Raw genomic sequence first — 22,638 nt, 5'->3', positions numbered from 1 at the left:
CCTGATGCTGTATTAAGTTTTTAAAGTGAATTATATTTTAATAAATAAATGCATATTTGATAAACTTTAGAACTCAGACCATACCCACTTATGCCTTAAATATGTGTAACGTCCCACTGTATGGTAGGCATTGTTTTGACGTATTGATATATATCAATTGAACAGTTAATAGCTAAGTGACTTTGGACAAATCACATAAACCATCTGTTCCTCAGTATCCTTATTTGTAAAATAATAGTATTTATCTCACTGAGTTGTGAATACTAAAATGATTGAATGTGTGTAACACTAAGAAGAGTGGCTGACACAAGTATTAGCTATTATTATGGTGACTTCTACCTTAAAGAAGCTCATACTATGAGAAGAACTGCAGACGTGCACAAAAAAATACATAAAACACTGTATCATGACAGAGATACACAGAAATAAGTGAGGATTGACTTTATTTGGATAGCAGTCAGAAAAGACTAAACAAAGAGATGGCCTTTGAGATGAACTTTTGGACAAGCAGAAGACCAATGGGTAGATAAAGGGGGAGGAATATGCCAGAAAGAGAGAAGGAAGACAAAAGCCTAAGGACGCAAAACAGCTTAACTTATCTATGATCCCACTGAAGAGAACAAGCAGTAGGAGAAAGAGCTCTTTGGGATGGTGGAGGCCCTGTGTTCCCTGATAAGACAAAGGCTGCCAAGTGTAACATTACTATCCAAACAGTCAACCTGGTAATTGGGTATTGATTATCAAGGTCACAGTCATTTAAATCTATAAATGGAAACTTCTATGTGAAATAATTACAGAAAAAAAGTACCACCTCTCAGGAGATTTCCATTTCACCTTTGTTTCCCCTTCTATTCCTTTGTCTCTTATGAATATGCTGACATATATTCCCAACACCTTGACATAGGAAAACTGTTTTAGGATTCTCTACTTGGTTAAACAAATTCTTTTCTTAGCCTTTTGTGCTAATACACCAGATTTCATATGCTTACACTCTTTCTCTCTGCTGACACATAGCCACATGCAAAAAACTGTCTGGGTTTTTTTTTTTTTTTTTGAGGGAAAATAAGGGATAAAGGGACACTTATCTAATAAAAAATTTATAATAGTGGCAAAAAATTGTAAAAGCACAAAATTTTCATACTTTTTAAGGGATTTGGCAAGTTGAGACTTATTTCTAAAGTGAAAATCTATAAACTTTGTAAATATAAATCACCAGCTCCAAAAAATAATGAACACATTTTCTTGCACCAGCTTTCTTAATGATGAATGGATAATATCATGATTTTTTACCAAAATGTCAAAAATGGATCTCCTTGACTCTTCATCTGTGTCTGATAATTCTTAATCGCACCTTTGCATTCCAGTATCGATTTAACAATGCCTACTGAGAACAGGAATTGACCTTTGGCATCTTCTTAAACTGACCAATGTTGTACCAATTAACAGGCATGAAATCACACTGCCTGAGGAGAAAAAACAAAAAATAAATCACTGAACTCCCTTCCCCTACTAAGTAGACATTAAAATATTAAATAATACTCAGCATGTTCCTGATGAAACCATTAGTAAAGTATGGAAAAGGGTTATTACTAACATGCTTGCCACATCTTAAGAGCTTCCAAAAGTACAAAGAAATTATCCCAGAGAAAGTGAGAGCCCAACTGACCAATTTTTTTCAGGATATTTTCAGTAGACGTTTATGTAAATTCATTGCTATTAATTTGATCTGTTTCTGCAGTTATGAGAGGGGTTTTCAATTTAAAAGCAAAAGAGTTTAGGATAAAGAAGTTTTTTTCCTAAGTAGAATTTCTCATTTACCTATGAAATAATTCTAAACTTTGCAATGACTTCATTCCACAGGAACTACCAAAATTCCTTCAGGATCTTTCTTCAACTGATGCCGATCTGCCTTGGAACAGAGCAAAAAACCGCTTTCCAAACATAAAACCATGTATGTGCCTTTATTGCCTCTGCTCTCTACCTGCAAAATGTTTTAAAATGAGTACCAACTGTATCTTGGCCTTTGTATTTCTTAAGCCTATTATATTACTATTAATTGATTTACAGAAGGCATTTTATTAGCAGTAATTTTCAAATTGTATCTCTTTTTGCTCTGTTAGTATTTATTAAAGTTGATGTACATGACTTTTAGCTTGTTGGTACAAGGTTCACTTGTGCAGGTGCAAGAAACTGTAGACCTAATAGTTTCTTAGCTTTGTAATTTAACCCATGTAACAAACCTCTCTAACATCTTCCTACAGATCTAGTTCTCAGATGAAAAGAGAAACATGTAACTTTGTGTATTCATTTCCCTTAAAAGCAGGGCAGTGTTTTCTTATGGAATATAAAAAAAAATGCATTGCCAAATATTCATTGAAGATCAAAGTAAATGTGTGCTTACGAGGATTGGTTTTACAAAGGAAGCAGGGTTGTGCCTCCCCATAGTAAACAAAACTTCATTTTTCAATCAATAAGAAAAGAAACCATATTATCACTTTAAGAATTAGCAGTGATGTAAAAGGAAAAATAGAACATTGCTCTGTTGATAATAACTGTATGTTTGATATTACATTTTTTGGACAGATGGACCTACTATCTATATTCTAACTCAATACACTTCATACTATGAAATAAAAAAAGTGCTACTTGTGATATTCTGAAATATTAATATTGTCTCAAAATCTAGAATTTTAAAATATTCCTAATTTTAAAATATTTTTCAAAACCATACTAGGAAAATTCCTTATTTAAGAATTGAACCCTTCTATCTAGAAAGACATGGACTTGAAGAAGGATAAAATCATAAAGTGTAAAATCATAAAGGATGTGGATAGGAGGACGTGGACCATTTCTGATATTCTAGAAATCAAGCATAACTGAGGCATGAAGTAAACAAATTTAGGGAAATGTGATAGAGGAAGTAGTAATCTAGTGGAATCTGCTAATTCCCAAGAATTAGGATAGGATGAAAATGCAAATAGCTTTAATCACCCAAAATCCTTTCTGGAACAAAGCAAATTGTAAATAAATGACTTTAGGAGGAAGTTGACAAATCAGACACTATTGTAGGAAACAAGGAATGTTAGTATCGAGTCTCTAAATTTCTATGGCTTGATGTTTCTCAACAGGTCCTTTTGTTTTCCTTTTCAGAGAATTAACCTGGGTTGGATGCATCATAAGTTTAAGAAATATGGAAATTCTCATGTTTTTATAATTGTCTCTACCTAAATTTTTTCTGTACCAGCTGCTTCATGCTTATTCAATGCTCTTCTTGAAAATAAACACTGTAATCTGATTGAAAGACAGTTACCATGGAATATTTAATATTTATTTATAATCACATATTTGGCTGAAGTAATTTATAATATATCAGTATATATAAAATAAGCAAACCAAATGTAGCTAACTTATTTCCAAAGACCAAAGAGTGTCCAATTTAAAATAAAAAATTGAGATGTTCGCTAGATTTTTTTTTTTTTAAGATTTTAGGAGAAAGACAGTGTGTGTGAGCCAGAAGAGGGACAGAGGGAGAGTGAGGGAGAGAATCTCAAGCAGAACCCACCCCCATCCCCACCCCATCCAGCTGATCACAGAGCCTGACATGGACTCAATGTCAAGACCCCGAGACCATGACCTGAGCCAGAATCAAAAGTGAGATACCAATTGACTGAGCCACCCAGGTGCCCTAGCAAGATATTTTTTAAATGTGATATTTGAGTCTTTTATTATTAAGATCCCAGTGTATTATTATCTGGATTCACATCATGGCTATAAGAAAAGTCAGACCACATAGCTTATTACTTAGAAGACAAGAAGAGAGTAAGCGTAGTCAATGAAAATAAATAGACAACCTTAAAGCAACAAGAAGCTGAAAAGTATAATTGCCCAGTTTCATCAAATCTGAGGCTAAGGCAAAATATAATTGCTAACAATGGAATTATGTTGTAAATCAAGGATATTTGGGATATTATAATTAGAATTTCATGCATTTTTCACCTTTGTTAGAGTCTAAAGGATGACGTCAAATTGTTTTTTTGCTTTTTTCTTGATTTCAGTACAGAAAACATAATTTTTCAAATAATGGATTACATCTACATTCAATATCCTTTAATGGATTTGTAGGGGAAAACTTTTTCTTAGCTATCCTTTCAGAGAGTTGGAGGTCCATTAAGAAATAATTTTGTTAGGTAGATTTCTCTATTTTTCAAGAATGTGATTAGAATAATTTAACTCAACTGATATGTACTGCCTGCTGTATAGTAAAAATGCTAAGAAAGCATAGGCTCTAATCAAAGTTCCTTGGCTGGCTACAGTCCTGTGTACCTACTAACTGCCTTAGTGACTGTACATATTGTTCAGTGGTGCCCGCCTCATAAGGTTATTGTGAGGGTTGGATGAAATAATTATATAAATCACTGTGCCCAGTACTGGAACATGGAAAACTCTCCATGTTAATTCTTATGATTGTTAGTAATAAATAGATTGCTTACTTTTAAAAGCTGTTAACTTTCTGGGTGAATAAGATTTAATAACAGGCCCTTAGTGTCTATACTCTGGACATAACAATTCCACTTCCCCAATGTGGGTTAGAAGGCGACCTATAAACTCACAGCCATCTCTGAGCCAGTATACCCCTGCCACACACACAGTACAAGCAAATGAGATGTTTAAACTAAATATATTCACCCACTGTGCTTGCAGAGAAGCCATTAAGCTGAAGAAACATTTTTTTCTCCCATAGAGAATGAATTCATTTTAATAGACTGAATTTTAGCTTGAGACAGCTTAGTGAAGTGCATTGTTTCCCCTGAGTAATGTAGGAAGTAGGATTTCAAATATCACAGTGCATTTTAGAAGATATTAGCTTACAGGGCTTTAAGATACTAGAATTAGCAGCAAATGTTTGCTGAAGGGATTTCCAAATCTCTGTTAGATAGGACACTATGACCTTCAGAAATGTTCCAACACCACAAAGAAAAGTGTAGCTTACTGTTGACTCAGATAGTTATAAGCAGGCATATAGAGTGAATGGAAACCTGATGGCTTCCCTTCCTAAGTCACAGGACTAGCCACAATGTCATTAAAATATTTAGATCAGGGGTACCTGGGTGGCTCAGTGGTTGAGCATCTGCCTTCAGCTCAGGTTGTGATCCTGGCTGGGATCCCGACTCGATCCTGGGGTGGAGTTCCACGTCGGGCTCCCTGCTTGGAGCCTGCTTCTCCCCCTGCCTGTGCCTCTGCCTCTCTCTCTCTCTCTCTCTCTCTCTGTCTCTCATGAATAAATAAATAAAATCTTTTAAAAAACTGTTAGATCATACCAAATTCAAAGTCTTTTGGGACTTAATGATTTGCATAAATTTGCTTAAACATTCCACATCTCTAAACCTATTGGGCAGATCATTTTAATGACTAACAATACAGCAAAGTCATTTAACATGTAACATATGCTTAAATTGTAATCAGCTTTAAAAGTTCCATAAGCTTTCATGTAAGCTTTTCTCAAGAGGATTCTACAAAATAAATATTATAACTATATATTTTAAGTGAGATAATGAAAGAGCAGAGAAGGTAAGGAATTCACCCAAGGCCATTCATATGGTAGACAAATCTAGAATTCAAACCCAAGCCCATTTACCCATTTTTCCTCTACTACCAAGTGCTTCCACAATGAGCTTAAAAAGCACTTCAAAATAATTATGTAGTAAGAGGTATTTTCTATCATTTCCATGCCTAGCTAAAATTAGCACTGGACATTCCAATTGAAATACCAACTGTAATACCAATTTGGTAAATATCCTTGGGAAAAAAATAATTGAACCTCCTTTTTGAAGAAAAATAATGGTTAGGAGCATCTAGGTTTACCAGATCTGAAAATATTCTAGAGAGTAACAATTAAAAGTTTGGTATTAAAGAAAAATTAGGCAGATAGATTAATAATTAATCAATAGTCCAGAAATAGAAATAGGCCTAGAAATGCATAGAGAAATCTGGTGTGTAATAGGAGTGGTATTTTGGGAGTGAAGGGAGTGATGGAATGTTAACAAACCCGGACTGCTTGTTGTTACAAATGGCAACAAAGAAACAATAAAAGATGTATTTTACCTACTTCCATAAAAAATAATAAATCCCAATGGATCAAAGATTAAAGAGGCTAAAACAAAAGCAGAAAAACCCATTAAAGTTCTAGAAGAAAATATGGATTTGTAAAAATAAAAATATTGGTGTGACAGACATCTTTGTATGAGTGACACAAGAAGCCATAATGACGCCATGAGAAAAAATAATTGGAATTTTGATTATTAAGAAATGTACATTTTATGTATGGCAAGATAGCTAGCTACACTGATGGATAGAGTCAAAAAATGACAAGAAAATTTCAAGACATCATATGTATTGAATATGTAACATACTTTTTGTATAAAAATTTTTTAAAATAGAAAAATAGTACAATATGAAAAGGCCATTAATGGAAGAGGTATTTAAAATGACTAATACACAAACCAAGCTCAGTTCAATTGCTTTCACATTTAAGGAAATAAAAATAAGTATTATGAGACATAACTTGTATCTGTCAAAATATCATGAATTAAAATGTTTAACAGTATCTTGTAGTAGGAAAAGAGGAAACAGAATTGTTCAAATACTTTTCAAACACTTTTGTTCAGAGTATAAATTGATAGAGAAAAATTTGACAATATCTTTCAAAATTTGAAATGCACAATAGGATTTGGGAATTTACTGCTGGTAATATATTCTACAAACACACTACAACAGATATGCAAAAAGCTTGGTTATATTTATTCAGCATCTTACAATAACAAAATGAGATCAATTTAAATCATCAAGAGTCAATTAGTACGTTATATTCAAACAATAAAATACTCTATGACTGTTTAAAATAATGAGCTAGACATTTTTGTTGATGGAAATTTTTTATGATATGGAAAGATATAAGCAAATAAAAAAATGCAGAAAAGAGTATATATTACCCCATTTGTGGTTAATTTTCATGAATATGTATAGCAGATTCTGGAAATACATACAAAAATATATTAATAGTCATTTTCTCTGGGTATTGGAAATACGAGATAAGAGGGAACTTCTTCGGTTTTACAACCATCTGTAGTGTTTGATGTTACATAATTAATTTATTTGTATTACTTTTGTAGTAGGAAAAAAAAGTAGTAGCAACTTAAATAATGAATCAGCATCAATTTCTTATATTTCCTTCTAGATAATAACAACAGAGTGAAGCTGATAGCTGATGCTAGCATTCCAGGATCAGATTATATCAATGCCAGCTATGTTTCTGTAAGTTGCTATTTGTTTATATTGGTTTTTGTTTTCAGTTTTTTTTTTATGATTTTTATGTTTTGTTTCTTATAAAACAATTGCAATTGTTGCAATTTACCAACAATCATTTCACTAATAAGTAACAGATATATAACTTCAAGCTAAATATCCCCAGGCCTTTCCACTATTTAATGTTTGTCAGTGTATTCTTTGTACACACGAGGTCTGTCAATCTCTATTACAAAAAAAAAAAGTCAGATAGTTATGTCCATACAATATAAAAATTTTATGTTCTTCTTGCCATCTAGATTTTCAGTCCTTCAAGGCAACTATGATGTCACGTTCTTTTATCCTCAGCTGCTTATAGAAAATGCACTGCATTGTAGCTGCTCAAAAAACATAAATGAACCAATGTGAGTTGAATTGTGACATGGCTATTGTACTCTCTGGCACATTATAGATAATAAATCTTTGGTGCATTGGATTTAAAATTGAGTGAAATCCAGGTATTTTAGGAATCTCTCTCTCCTTCATCTTCCCTATGGCTCTTTGACCCTCTCAGTGCCCATCACTATCACAGGTACATAGAAACTTTAAATGCACCCGAGACTTCTACTCGGGGTGACACAATCATGGAATTGCATTTGTGGTTATTTGATTCAACCATTCACCTAAGAACTGTTTCTGAAAATATCCTGATAATTAGATGCTAGCTTCTTCTGGCATTGATTCACTACTTCCTTCTAAGGCAGATGATTCTATCTCTGAATAATTCCAATATACAGCTGTTTAAAAAAAAAAAGAGGAAAAAAGAAAAAGATATGCTTTCTTATATTTTCACCCACTGGCTTCAATTCTAACATACAGCAAAGTTAGACATCCTTATCAGGGTGTCTGTACAGACACTTCAGGGTTTCCTCTAGTGCCTACAGTCTTTATTCTTTTGTTATTCACAGGTCACCACTCCCAGTCCTGCCCTTTGGTCCCTATAGGACTCTACTTATAGGATGCTCCATCCTTTCTCCATGAACATAACTTGTTCTGTGTCCCATTCACTTGAAGTCCCTGTTAAGGGGGAAGATTTCATTCTAAATTCTATATTGGTTGATAATGACTCCAAAATTGCAATCATATATTGGGTCCTATTGTGAAAGGAAGACGTAATGGGAGAATTTAAGATTTCTTGTTAGGGGAAATGAGGGAGGAATTGGAGAAATTAAAGCATCCTTTGAATTCCAGCCTATTTTTATGCAAGAACTTTAAATTCATTTTGAAAAACCACACACATTTTCTATTGTGGTGACATCTGTTAGTCACTTATCAAATGATTGATTCCCTTGAAAATGTATTCTTTTATAAAGATTTTGGTGAAATCGTGGGCTTACTAACTTTCATCACAGCCTAAATTCTATAGCATGTTGAAGTTTTACTTTGATTTACAGAATGATACATATATGCATTTCAATTTAATCAATGTGCTAATGATCATATGTTTTGTGATATTATAGAACAGGGCAAGGGCAAATGGTTTTATAAGTGGTCTATTGATTTGTACCATTTTTATTCACTAATAAGCATGTACGAGAGAATAATTCACCTTCTCTAATGTTCAACCAGAGATGGGATGACAGTACACAGGATATGAGTATGATTAGAAAGGAAACTGACAGTTTTAGTTGGTGTAACTAAACCACACAGATTTACATAAACAGGAATATTCATGAACACTCAGTAACCCCTCTAAATATTATAGGTTGTCAGGAAACAGCCATAAGAAGATGATAATGCAGGGTGAGCAATAAACTAAGAATTCTGAATATATATATATATATATATATATATATATATATATATATATATATATATCCTGCTATAATCAAGTGATGTTGGAATATAGTAAATCTTACAACAAAGTCACTATGACCCATATGTAATGATATGCACAATCAGTACTGAGCTGCATGGTAAGCAGGCCCAGATGGAAAGCCCTCTACGTTAAGGGAGATTTCAGAATTGGAGTGGAAGTATATTATTGCTCTCAGCTTTTAGGTAAATCTCCTTTGCTTGGAATGCCAATGCTTGGTCTTCTGTTATCTCCTCCACCACCAAACACTTGAATTATCTAGAGCCCAATCTTTGAATTTACTGTTTTGTTCCAAATTAATTTCTTTTGATAATTTCATCCATTTTTGTGTTTTAACTGAAACCTATGTGATGATTACTTTCAAATGTATGTCTCCAGTTTGCATCTCTTCCTGGATTCCAAACTTATATACCCATTTGACTTTATGATATTCCCACTTGAATATTTAACAAGGATTTCAAGTTTAATATGTGCATAATGGATTCCTAGTTTTCCCTTCAAATCTGTATATCCCAAAGTTTTCCCCATCTTCTTTTGAAGTTTTTATTGATTCTTCTAATTCTCTTATACCCAATATCCAATCCATCAGTAAATTCTCTTGACTCTGTCCTTAACATATATTCAGATTTTACCACTCCTCACCATCCCCCAACTATCACCTTGGTTGGATCATTGCAATAACCTTCTAGCTATTTCCCTCCTTTCACCTTTTAACCCCATAGGCTGGTCTTAGAGAAACCGGAGCAAAGCTGTTAAACCATACACTCTCTTTGCTCAAAACCTTTCAACAGCTTTGGTAAAAACAAAAGTCTTGTAATTACCTGCCAGAACCTAATGCACCCTTATCTTTCCTCCTTTCTTCTTTCTTATGTCATCTTCTAGAACTGCCCCCCCCCCCATTTACTCCACTGTAGCCACATGGTGTTCATAGAAAATCCTAGACACACTTTTCCTTTAATGTTGTTACACTTGACTTTCTGTCTGGAACGCTGTCCCCCAAATCCTGCAGAGCTTACTCCTTTGCTTCTTCAGGTCTTTTCTAAGAGATCAGATCACCAGTGAGTCTTTTCTGAACATCCTATTTTCTAAAAACCCTCTCTCATAGAACTTACCACTTTTAAAAGCTCTATGTAATTTGCTTATTTCACAGACTTATTAATGGATTTAATAGCTACCTCCCCCGCTAGAATATAAAATAAATGGGAATTGGAATTTTCGAGTCTTTTGTCAGTGATGAATCCCCATTTCCTAGGACAGCCTGGCACACAGTAGGAACTCATAAATATTATTTCAATGAAGGAATGTACATATTTTAATACTGCAAAGAAATCGACCAAAATATAAATGGTACTTCATTCTGGATAGTGGGATTGTGAGTGAATTCCACATTCTATTATATATCTTACAACTAGTATATTGTTATGTATTGCTCAAAAACTAAAAAGAAAAATACTGCATATGTAGATGTTGATTTAATGTTGTAATTATATCCTTTAGGGATACTTATGTCCAAATGAATTTATTGCCACTCAAGGTCCATTACCAGGAACAGTTGGGGATTTTTGGAGAATGGTATGGGAAACCAGAGCGAAAACATTAGTAATGCTAACACAGTGTTTTGAAAAAGGACGGGTAAGTTATTTGAAAATCTTTTCACAAGATGTTATTTTGCAATTGCTTTAATATATGTGTGACAGTTTCAGCCAATACTGTGAGTCATCAATAACTTGGACATCTATAAGGCAGTTTTAATTTTGTAGCCATAACTGTTATATATATATCAACATAACAGTAGTTCTTACGACTGGTGATTTTCCCTGAATACAGATCAGATGCCATCAGTATTGGCCAGAGGACAACAAGCCAGTTACCGTCTTTGGAGATATAGTGATTACAAAGCTAATGGAGGATGTTCAAATAGATTGGACCATCAGGGATCTGAAAATTGAAAGGGTAAAAAAAAAAAAAGACAAGGGGGGGACATAGTAGTAAATATGAATGCTCTAAATATCTAAAAGTAAAATTAATTTCTAGAATTGTCCCTTGCAACAACACCTCTATATTGAACAGTACTTTCCTATTATTTTCTAAATAGAAGTTTCTGTTGGTAGCTGACTGCAACATCTATGTCACTGTGTTTAATTCCAAATCTTGTGGTTAAAGTTTATATTAACCACTTAGCATCAAATTCTTAGGTAGACATGGGAAAAAAAGAAGAAAACAACTAGATCATTAGGTTTTTCTTTGATGAAGAAACTGTAATATTTAACTTGAAACAGGAATTTCCCTAATCAGTCATCTCTTTCTTCATCTACATAATTTGATTTTCTATTTAACCCAGAACGAGTGCAGAAGATGCAGTATGAGATTCCACTTTATCAGTTTGTATCAAAGCCTACACACACAGAAAATGATACAAGGATCTTTTTTGCTTTCTGGCATTATCAGACACTCAATACCTGTGTTCTGAATAATAGGTGAATGTGCTTATTTAATTTTGGATCAAAATTATTTTAAAATCTACTATACTGTGCTACCAAATATTGCTCTATGTTTGAATATAAACATTCTATATTATCATCTGTTTGCAAGTTTTTTTTTTCTTTCCAGTCATTCCAAAGGGTAATTTGCTTTATAGTAGCAATAATAGAAGATCTGTCTTGCAGAAAATCATGAAAGACAGAGTTTCTTCCGTTTGGTAAATAGTCGTTTTTAAAAGATCACCTTCAAAATGTAGGACATCAGCTACCGTAAACCTTCACTGTGGTACTTTAATAACGATATCATGCTTCTTTAATCTGTCACATTACGTAGCATGGAGATTGCATGACTGTTCGACAGTGTAACTTTACTGCTTGGCCTGAGCATGGGGTCCCTGAAAACAGTGCCCCTCTGGTTCACTTTGTAAAACTGGTTCGAGCAAGCAGAGCCCATGACACCACACCTATGATTGTTCACTGCAGGTAAGGAAGAGATTTTCAGAACCTTAAATGAAATACTAAAAATGATCTTAAAAACCAATGTAAAAGCCTTTTTATTATCATAATACCGTTGATTATTTTCTGGCGGAATGTTAATGTTGCTTCATTCTAATTTCCAGTTTTCGGGTGTTTTACTGGTTAAAATGTACCAAACTATAGCTTTATTAAAGGTTAGATGGCAAAAATAAAATAAATAGGGAAGGTATCTAAAAGCAAGCAATCAAAAAAAAAAAAAGAAATAAAAGAAAGAAAAGTGAGCGATCTTACTGGTAAGGGACTTTTCCCAAACTCTTTTTTTTTTTAATAATAAATTTATTTTTTTATTGATGTTCAATTTGCCAACATACAGAATAACACCCAGTGCTCATCCCGTCAAGTGCCCCCCTCAGTGCCCATCACCCATTCACCCCCACCTCCACCCTCCTCCCCTTCCACCACCCCTTGACTGGATTATGCCTCTCAAAGGAAAGTCTTTAATTTTTTTTTTAATTGTAGCCCCTCATTGATGTATGTGTGTGTCTGTGTGTTGGATTTAAAGATTTTACAAATAAACATCTGATCCTTTATTATATCAATTGGTATTAGTCTACAACCATAATTAAAAATCTTTTCATAAAAGCAGATTTTTAATTTTTTTTTATTTGCTTATGATAGTCACAGAGAGAGAGAGAGAGAGAGAGAGAGAGAGAGAGAGAGAGAGAGGCAGAGACACAGGCAGAGGGAGAAGCAGGCTCCATGCACCGGGAGCCCGATGTGGGTCTCGATCCCAGGTCTCCAGGATCGCGCCCCGGGCCAAAGGCAGGCGCCAAACCACTGCGCCACTCAGGGATCCCATAAAAGCAGATTTTTAGATTTGAGTTGTAAAGAATAAAAGAAAATGAAATTTAAAATAAAGACCAAATTAAGTGACCAACCCAAGTATGACAATAATTTTTTACAAACTTTAGTTACTTACATGTCTTCCTTTGACTAGCTCTTTGAACATGGTTAAGGGAATATAACTATAAATTGAAGTTTTTCTCTGCTTTATTTTCATTGGTATTTAATACTCTAAGAATAAACCTCAAGGTTGTTTAGAATTCAGAATTTTTCTGGACAGTTTGATTTGATTGTTTTCTAACATAATAAATCTAAGTAAGTCTCAACTTGAGTCTCTTCAACCATTGGTTTATAAATTAGAGAAAAAGTAGGTTATGATACACTATTTTTGTGCACCTGAGTGGCTCAGCCATTTAAGCATCTGCTTTTGTCTCAGGTCATGATCTCAGGGTCCTGGTATTGAGCCCGACATCCGGCCCCTGGCTCTTCTGGTGGCCTGCTTCTCCCTCTCCCTCTGCTGCTCCCCCTGCTTGTGCTCATGCTCCCTCTATCAAATAAATTTTTTAAAAAATTAAATAATACACTGTTTTATGATTTCACTTGCATGAGATATCTAGAATAGATGAATTCATAGAGACAGAAAGTAGAATTGTGGTTTCCAGTGACTCCAGGGAGAGCGAGAAGGACAACTATTATTTAATGGGTACATTATTTAATTAGTTGTTTAATGAGAATGTCTGGGATAATGAAAATGTTCTGGAAATGGATGATGGTGACGATTGCACAATATTAAGAGTGTGCTTAACACCAACTGAGTTGTGTCCTTAACAATGCTTAAAATGGTAAATCTTATGTATTCTTTACTGCAATAAAAAATTTAAGTAACAGTATCTTGGTCACATTAATAATAAATCATTAATTTCAATAATTCTAATAATTGATAAATTTTCTAATAGGTATCTACTAAAATTAATGTGGTTAAAGATGTAAGCAGATATTAATCCATCCAGATTTTTTACTTTTATTTAGAGGAAAAAATCACTATGGAATTTAAATTATTATATATTTTCCAGGAGCATTGTGAATTTTTTTTAAATTACAAGGGTAATACATAAATGCTTGCTCATTATAAAATATCTAAATAATGCCTAGATTTAAAAAGTATATAGAACAAAAAGTAAAAGCGTTATTTTTACCCTCCCAATTCCATTTCCCCTCCCCATATGTAACATTTTCAACAGAATAGTATATAGTGCAAATAGAGTAACAGTTTGTTTTTAAAGTCAATGATTGCTTTTAAGCTGGATCATTGATGATTAAAACCTTTAATAGACAGTAGCTGCCTTCAGCTTCTCTGTGTCTTGCACATACACTGCCACTGCCACTAACGTCTGTTAGAAAAGTACCTAATATGGGATCCCTGGGTGGCGCAGCGGTTTAGCGCCTGCCTTTGACCCAGGGTGCGATCCTGGAGACCCGGGGTCGAATCCCACGTCGGGCTCCCAGTGCATGGAGCCTGCTTCTCCCTCTGCCTGTGTCTCTGCCTCTCTCTCTCTCTCTCTCTCTCTCTGTGACTATCATAAATAAATAAAAATTTAAAAAAATAAATAAAAAGATTAAAAAAAAAAAAAAGAAAAGTACCTAATATTACCCTTGTGGCCTCAAAAAGAGTAGAGAGCAGATAGTAAAGTGTAGTAAACATAGCATCTTGTATAGACTTGTCAAATCACTACATTGTACACCTGAAACTAATGTCACATTGTGTATCAATTATACTTTAATCAAGAATAAAAAAGAGTTAGAGTCTCCTTCTTTGTGATTAAAATGAATAAAAGAGATCAGGAAAAAAATATGCTCATATTAATAATTGTCTTTTAGTATCATTTAAAACCGTGTACTAAATTTTTATCTCTAACTCCAACTTCTCACCTCAACTTAGGCATACATTTCACTTCCAGTTCAATGTGACGACCTGAATGACCGTAAAACTCTTAAAATTTGATGTGCCTAAAACAGAACACTGGATTCAATCTCCAAATTTCACTCCTCCTTCTCATCCCCCATCCTGGTAAATGGCAAATCCATTCTGTCTCCTGCCAAAACCCCAGAGTCCTCCTCCACTCTGCTCTTCCTTTCACGGTCCACCTGCAGCCCTGCAGCAGATGCTCTGATGCCTCACTCGCCCCTCTCACTTCCCCACTGCACTCTCCCCACCCTGGGCTCCTTGCTCTTCTTCAAGCCCACAAAACCTGCTCCACTAAAATCTGTTCTCCCCCCACTCCCTCTGGCTGCGGTGCTCCTCTCCCAGACACCCACACTGTGTGCCTCCTTAGGCAAGTTTCTTTCCAAATATTACATAATCAGAGACACCTTCTCCTTAACCTGATTTATCTTTCTTCATAGAACTTATTACCACCGGGCACATTCTATGCATGTTTGCTTATTTGTGTCCTGCCCTTCTCTGTCCTCTACAGGGTCAGCTCCATAAGTGCAGGGACTTTGTAGTATTGTTCAAAGCTGTACCCCAGATGCCTAGGACAGAGTCTGACACTCAAGATATATTGAATGATATAATGACAGATAACACTGTTCGGTATATGTGTATGTGTTACCATCATCAAATTATGTTGTAATGCTCATTATTTCTTGTATGGTTGAATCATGGGATATTGCTAAGATTCGATTATTTCTTACTTACAAAACCGGCACTTCAGTGTTGGTCAAAGTGACATTTATAAGACTAGGTGACCTTCCAAATGTCTTTTGTTGTTCTTTTTCTATTTACTTCTTATGTTAACCATTCAAGTACCAAGAGTCTTGTCCTTCTGATGGGAATTTCTGCATAAATCTTACCAAGTTTAACAATTCAGTTTTTGTGGAGCACGTACTTGTCCCTGGGTGAACTAATTTCTTAAAAGGAAATAGCTTTTCAGTTTATTATCTATAGGAAGTAAAAAAAAAAAAAAACTAATAAATGAAAGTGAAAAGAGCACATGAGAGATTGCCAATAAGATGCAGAGAATATGCTATAGGGCTAAACCATGGGCATTTTTAATGTTTAGCATTTCTATTGGTAACCAAAAATATGTTCAATACAAAGTTTCTTAACAAATTTCTAAAAAGATTTTATTTCTTTTTCTGAGACAGAGCAAGTGAGAGAGAGCACGAACAAGGGGGAGGGGCCGAGGGAGAGGGACAAGCGGACTCCCCGCTGAGCAGGGAGCAAGGCCCCAGGGATCATACTTTGAGCCAAAGGTTATGACACTTAACCAGCTGATCCACTCAGGTGCCCCAAGAATTTTCAACAATTTTTTAAAATTCTCTATACTTTTCCAGCTACACCCCTTATAATATTATGAAAAAGGAGGAAAAGTGGTTTTAAAAAAAAAACCTCAAACATTTGATAGAGTGCCAAAATTAATCATCTTGATCTCTCTAGACACTGTTGATAACAGTACAAATCCAAAGACACTCCAAAACAAATTTCCTCTAAAGAAGAAAAGGACTTGTGTAGAATTTATTACTACAGTAGTTCTCTTTCTTTATTGCTTGCTGTCAATTTGAACAACCTTTTGCTGAACAATGTCCATGTGGTTTTGCCCTTCCTGCAGTGCTGGAGTTGGAAGGACTGGAGTTTTTATTGCTCTGGACCACTTAACACAACATATAAATGATCACGATTTTGTGGATATATATGGATTGGTAGCTGAACTGAGAAGTGAGAGAATGTGCATGGTACAGAACCTGGTAAGATATCTAAAAGTGTGTGCAGCGTCAGCTCTGGAACTTCTCCAACGGAGGATCTTAGTGGCAGCAGTCTGGTTGGGCTTGGACGTGAAACTTTATTTGCATAGCAGACACTGTTTTTCTACATTATAAAGGGGTTTGAGAAGGGCAGGCCACGGGGGGCCCAGTCACCCCTCAGCACTGTTCCTGACTGCTCCTCCTAGCTTGTTTATACTGATAAGCATATAGAGAGGAATTTAAAAATTGATCTGTCTTTAGTATTTGGCAAATTTGGGAAGCTTCGTAAATGAGTCGAATCAAATTCTTTTATAAACATGCTAAACGTTATGTTTGGGAAAAGCTTAAAATATTGACCATTACGGGGTTCTGTGTATTTCCCTTGTCCATTTTTATTCCTATTGTATATTAATGCTAATAACAATTGTAATAGCATCTAATCAACTAATTCCCTGGGAGTTTTTTATTTTGTTGTTTTGGTTTAGAGGCAAAAATATTTATAAAATATATAGATTTTTCTTCATTAAAAAAAATCACAGGGATCCCCGGGTGGCTAAGAAGGCCTTTGGCCCCGGTTGTGATTCTGGAGTCCTGGGATCGAGACCCACATTGGGCTCCCTGCATGGGGCCTGCTTCTCCCTCTGCCTGTATCTCTGCTTCTCTCTCTCTCTCTCTCTCTCTGTGTCTTTCATGAATAAATAAATAAAAATCTTTTTAAAAATCACGCAGTATAATGGTAACAAGACTAAAAACCTTATATGAATGTCTAGTGAGTTCCATATTCTATAATAATCCTTTAGATATATTATCTTATTTAACCCTCTATTTGTAAAGCAGTGCCAATAAAACTCATCAACAGACTAGTTTGCTTTGCTTTACAAATAGGAACGCAGAGGTTCCATTCAGAGAATTTAAGTGATATTTCAAGATTATACAATTAATATTTCAGGATCAAAATTCAAGCCCAAGTCTGTCTAACTATAATATATAAGATGTTTCTATCTGTATATTTGGATTGGTATTTCTATACTCTTCAAATGGAAATTTTCTCACAGTAAATATACAGATCAGCTGTAATAGTATTTTCCACAATACCTACTGGAAAACACATATAGCATCACAGTTGTTAAAGTGTAAAAAAATAGGTTCTTTGCTAAAATAAGTTTGAAAAGAAGTTAAACTGATCTTAGAGTTTCTTAAATCCTCTGTGCATTGACACTTACAAATGCAGAGCCCTTGTGAACATCATTTCCCAAATTTATATGATTTTGAGATCCTCGAACCTCATTTGACCCCAGAACCTATAATGCCACATAGGGGGAACATTAATGTTCTTAGGAAAAAAGCTGCTCTGGACCAGACACATCTAGACTTTGTGGACTACACGTCCCTTTCAGGAAGAATGTTTGAACATTCAACTCTAATAAATCTATATTTATTTTTAAATGTAAATTAAACAGTTATGTAAATTATAAAACATACACAAAATGAGAAATCAAAAAACATGAGATAAAGATCGAGTAAGCAATATTTTGAAATCTTGCTAATTGTGACGCCTTCATATCATCATTAAGATAATGATACTTGGGATGCCCGGGTGGCTCAGTGGTTAAGCATCTGCCTTCAGCCCAGGGCGTGATCCAGGAGTTCCGGGATCAAGTCCCACATCGGGCTCCCTGCATGGAGCCTGCTTCTCCCTCTGCCTGTGTCTCTGCCTCTCTCTCTCTCTTTCTCCATGTCTCTCATGAATAAATAAATAAATACATCTTAAAAAAACAAGATAATGATACTTGACACAAGATAATTCTGTTTCAATAGTGATTTTAAATATATATTCTAAATTATTTATAAGTGTCTAAAAAGTGATCTAGCTTTTTGTCAGATTTCATTACACTGTTTTTACCTCATAGAATGGCTATAAGTTTATTCTAGAAGCACAAAGAATGTCAGCCCTGCCATTTCCTTGTCATTCATTTGGGCTTCCTTGTCATTCATTTGGGCTTACATGATAAATATTACCTTCAATCCATAGTCTCTTTATTTATTTATTCATGAGAGACAGAGAGAGAGGCAGAGACCCAGACAGAGGGAGAAGTAGGCTCCACACTGGGAGCCTGTTGCAGGACTCGATCCCAGGATCCCGGGATCACGACCTGAGCCAATGGCAGACGCTCAACCACTGAACCACCCAGACATCCCTTCAGGAATCTTTTTTGAGCCACTTCAATTTTGTGATGGTTAGGCAAAACTAGGTAATGTTCATGTGCATTCATTTGTATGCTGAAGGGGAACAAAGGAGTGAGGTATCACTCTTCCCTTGGAATAATACTTCAGAAATGGAATATAACTTGTGACCAGGGTTGACTTCCTGGGTGTGCAACCTGCGCAATCTCATGCGCAATCTCACAGGGCCCTGTACTCAAAAGGACCCTGCACTTGATTTAGTGTTTGCTGTCACTGTCTTGAAAATCTTTAATAATTTTTGAGGGAGGAAACTCTCATTCATTTTGAAGTAGACTCACAAATTAGGTAGCTTGTTCTCAGTATAAGGGTTCCTATATCGATCCAACTATTAAATATTATTAAAACCCAAATTCTTTCTTATTTTTGTTAACAACAGGAATAAACAGAGTGCTAATGTTTTCCTCCCATGTCCCTAGATTACTCCTGTGCACAGGTGCCCAATATTCTTGACATTGATCAAGATAGGTTGGCTCTTTTGGATAGGATAGAGGGTGGGACAGATTGGGATCTCATTTCTTTCTAGAAACTAGAGTCACTCTTCAGGTAATAAAAGTTGAAAATATTTTGCCATGCTCTACAACTTTGTGGAACTGAACGTTGTAAAGAGTGTGTCCAAGGATGCCTGTTAATAATCTCACACAATTTAGTAGGCAATATATGCTATAAAGTTCGTATATTATGCTTGTTTAACCAGCCTGAGTAGTATGTTGGGTACTAAGTACCAACCTTACCAGGTCGGGTAAGGGGATGGGAAGAGCATGAATTTTGAAGTCCGAGAATTGAGTTGTGATTTCAGCTCAGCTACTTAATTAGTTGCTGGCTCTGTGACTTGTTTAATTAGCCTCTTAATTCTCTTCTGTGAAATAGTCATGTTATACATCTCCAAGCTTACTGTCAGTATTAAATAAGAGAAAGTGTCTAAAGCCCCAAACATGCAGTCAGTGCCCAGGATGCAGTAAATATCTGAGATATCTGGCACTCAGAAGCTCTCCTTCACCTGACTTCACTCCCAGAAGTTTTGCTCTTTACCATCTTTCCTCTTTGATGATAAAAAGGGAAACGACCACAGTCCTTGGCTCCAACCCTTACAAACCAGTATGTCTCTGCACAAGAGTGGTTTCTTAATTTCCTCTGTTGCACTTGGGAGTGATTGCAATTTCTATGAAGAATCCTGCCTCAGCCCACACTACAGTGGCCCTGAGCAGGGCTGGGGAGGTGGGAACTCAGCCAATATATTCCCACCAGAAGGCCCCGGAGGGCATGGCCCAGACCCAGGAGAGAGCTTTGAGCTCTTTCACTGTCTACCAAAAACCAATACATAGCAGCCCCAAGGACTTTCTGAGACAATGGTCCTCAGTGAGATACCATCCTGAGCTGCTGTCAGTACTTCAAACCAGGGTTAATCTGGACGAGTCCCTTTCCTGCTCCAGTTTTCCTAGAAATGTACTTATGTGAAGTTTTAGGGTAGAAGGAAAAATAAAAATCCTAATATACTATACTTGGGTGGCCTAGTTTTTTTGCCAGGCACATTACATATAGTAAGTCCTTTAACTATCACAGCATAGGTGTTATGATCCCCTAGATGAAGAAGCTAAACATCAGAAAAGTTTCATTCTTAAGGTACCATGATTACCTAAGGCAGGAACTAGGACTGAGCTCTCCGCGGCCTCTTGGGCAATAACACACCATGGCAGAGGGATCTTGGAAAATACAGTCCTGCCTGTGGAGCTCAGCCTGCCGTGCTGGCAAAGTTTACACCCATCATTCTTTCCAGTGGAGAAAATGAGATGGGGACAGTCAGAAGCTTCACATATCAAATGTGACTTCAAATTCAAATGTGATTTTGTAAAACAACAAAAAACAAACAAACAAAACCCCCAAAACTCACCAATTCAAATGATTGTCCTTTTCAAAGGAATTATATTGTGTCCATATAGCTCTGCCAATAATGTTATTCATTGTGTGACGTATATTTGAAAACACTATTTTTGGAATTACCTTGAGGAGTAATTTACTAGCAATTTCAACAGGATTTTCATTCCTTTATAAACGACAACTTCCTTTCTTACCAAAATTGAATCACGTAACTTGATCATCCACTCACTTACGAAACTTAATCCCCAATGACTTCTGAATGTTCTCCAAATGAAATCCTTCCTTAAATGGCAAAGGTTGGCTAGTTGTGAGAATTAAATGATACTGAGTCAACAAACATTTGTTACGTAACAACCACACGCCAGGCACTATTACAGGTAGTGGGAATAAAGCAGTGAATGTGACAGTAGTACCCTCCCAGAACGGACATTCTGCTGATGAGATGTGTGTGGAAGCATTTTTTAATTCATGAATAAATAGATATTCATAATAACGACCAACAGTTTCTGAAGACAGTCTCAGTAGAGGAGTTCCAGAACGTATTGAGATACAGTAGCGATGGGTAGGAACATAGACTCCTCTAGAGGGAGATGGTCCCTTTAGAGGACATCCTATTTAAATCAATTGTCAATAGCCAGACATATATAATAATAAGTAGTATATGTAGTATAAAATATTTGATTATATTCCTCTAACATCATGTCTCCTATGTAAAAAGGAGGGTGATTGTCTAAGACTAAACCTTAAGTACCTTTGAGAAAGTCCAAACTCAGAAATGCGAATAGGTTATTGAATTATATTGAAAAAACTTAAAGAACCTAGATGGTCCTGAATTTAGCCTAAACATTCAGATGATACGTTAGGAATCCTTGTCCAGGACATGGGTGTTTAGATATTTCAGTGATCACCTGCTTTATGCTTACAAATAAAGACCAGATACTTGACATTAAGTAGGCCAAATGTCGGGTGATTAACAAAATTGTCAAACATGTTTTAAATATGCTGATGGGGTGTAGATATGCTCATTCACAGGTAGTGAAAGCAAATTTAGCAGCTGTATTCCAACAGCCATTCTAATCATTCTAACAAGAAAACTATTTATAAGAAAAACTACTCATGTAGACCTGACAGGAAAAAAGGAAATTCATAAACAGATTTAAATAACCAAATTTGCCACTTTTTTTTATAACCACAGCAAGCAAGATCAAATTAGCATGGTGTTTAATGATAAGTATCAAAAAAAAATTTGAAGCTACAAGAAGCCATAGGAATTTTAAAAACCTGGTTTGAAATGGCACAAAATCACTTATGTATGTGGTAAATTCTGTGCTTCTAGCTTAGCTATTTAACATTTATTAGATTCTGCATTACTTTTCACTGTAACAGTATAGCTCCCCTTATAATAAGACAAATAATTGTTTGAGATAATTTTTAAAAATCCACCCCATCCATTTATTTAACCACTCTCTGTTTTGGTGTCTAGGCACAGTATATCTTTTTATACCAGTGCATTCTGGATCTCTTATCAAGTAAAGGAAGTAATCAGCCCATCTGTTTTGTTAACTATTCAGCACTTCAGAAGATGGACTCTTTGGATGCCATGGAAGGTAAACAGAGGCAACGTGTACCAATTCACTAGTTTACCAGGAGCATTAATTTAATAACAACCACATGTTGAAAATGTTTCAGAAGCTTGGTTAATGCACCTAACAAATTTTCATTATTTTTCTCTGTTCCAAATTAGAGTAATAGCCTCTGGATCTGCGCTATATTTTTTGCCATGAAACATTTAGATCTTTTGAACTGGTAATTTCAGTT

At 35.4% G+C, this 22,638-nt stretch overlaps 1 protein-coding gene and 1 long non-coding RNA gene across 8 annotated transcripts in view; one reads left to right on the top strand and one right to left on the bottom strand.

Annotated features, from left to right (window-relative positions):
* The window catches only part of LOC121481155, a 179,947-nt gene that overhangs the window by 131,466 nt on the left and 25,843 nt on the right, over nt 1-22,638 (bottom strand). The gene's annotated exons all lie outside the window — the stretch shown is intronic.
* The window catches only part of PTPRQ (protein tyrosine phosphatase receptor type Q), a 200,357-nt gene that overhangs the window by 175,542 nt on the left and 2,177 nt on the right, over nt 1-22,638 (top strand). For all 4 annotated transcript variants that reach the window (XM_041738237.1, XM_041738236.1, XM_041738238.1 and 1 more), the window contains 7 exons: nt 1,861-1,951; nt 7,235-7,311; nt 10,655-10,789; nt 10,985-11,110; nt 11,972-12,120; nt 16,569-16,704; nt 22,304-22,427. In XM_041738237.1, coding sequence (XP_041594171.1) covers nt 1,861-1,951; nt 7,235-7,311; nt 10,655-10,789; nt 10,985-11,110; nt 11,972-12,120; nt 16,569-16,704; nt 22,304-22,427 — 838 coding nt within the window. The remainder of the gene's footprint in view (nt 1-1,860; nt 1,952-7,234; nt 7,312-10,654; nt 10,790-10,984; nt 11,111-11,971; nt 12,121-16,568; nt 16,705-22,303; nt 22,428-22,638) is intronic.

This window comes from Vulpes lagopus, chromosome 23 (assembly GCF_018345385.1).
Source record: "Vulpes lagopus strain Blue_001 chromosome 23, ASM1834538v1, whole genome shotgun sequence".
Lineage (NCBI taxonomy): Eukaryota > Metazoa > Chordata > Mammalia > Carnivora > Canidae > Vulpes > Vulpes lagopus.
This window is presented reverse-complemented; position numbering and strand designations above follow the sequence as displayed.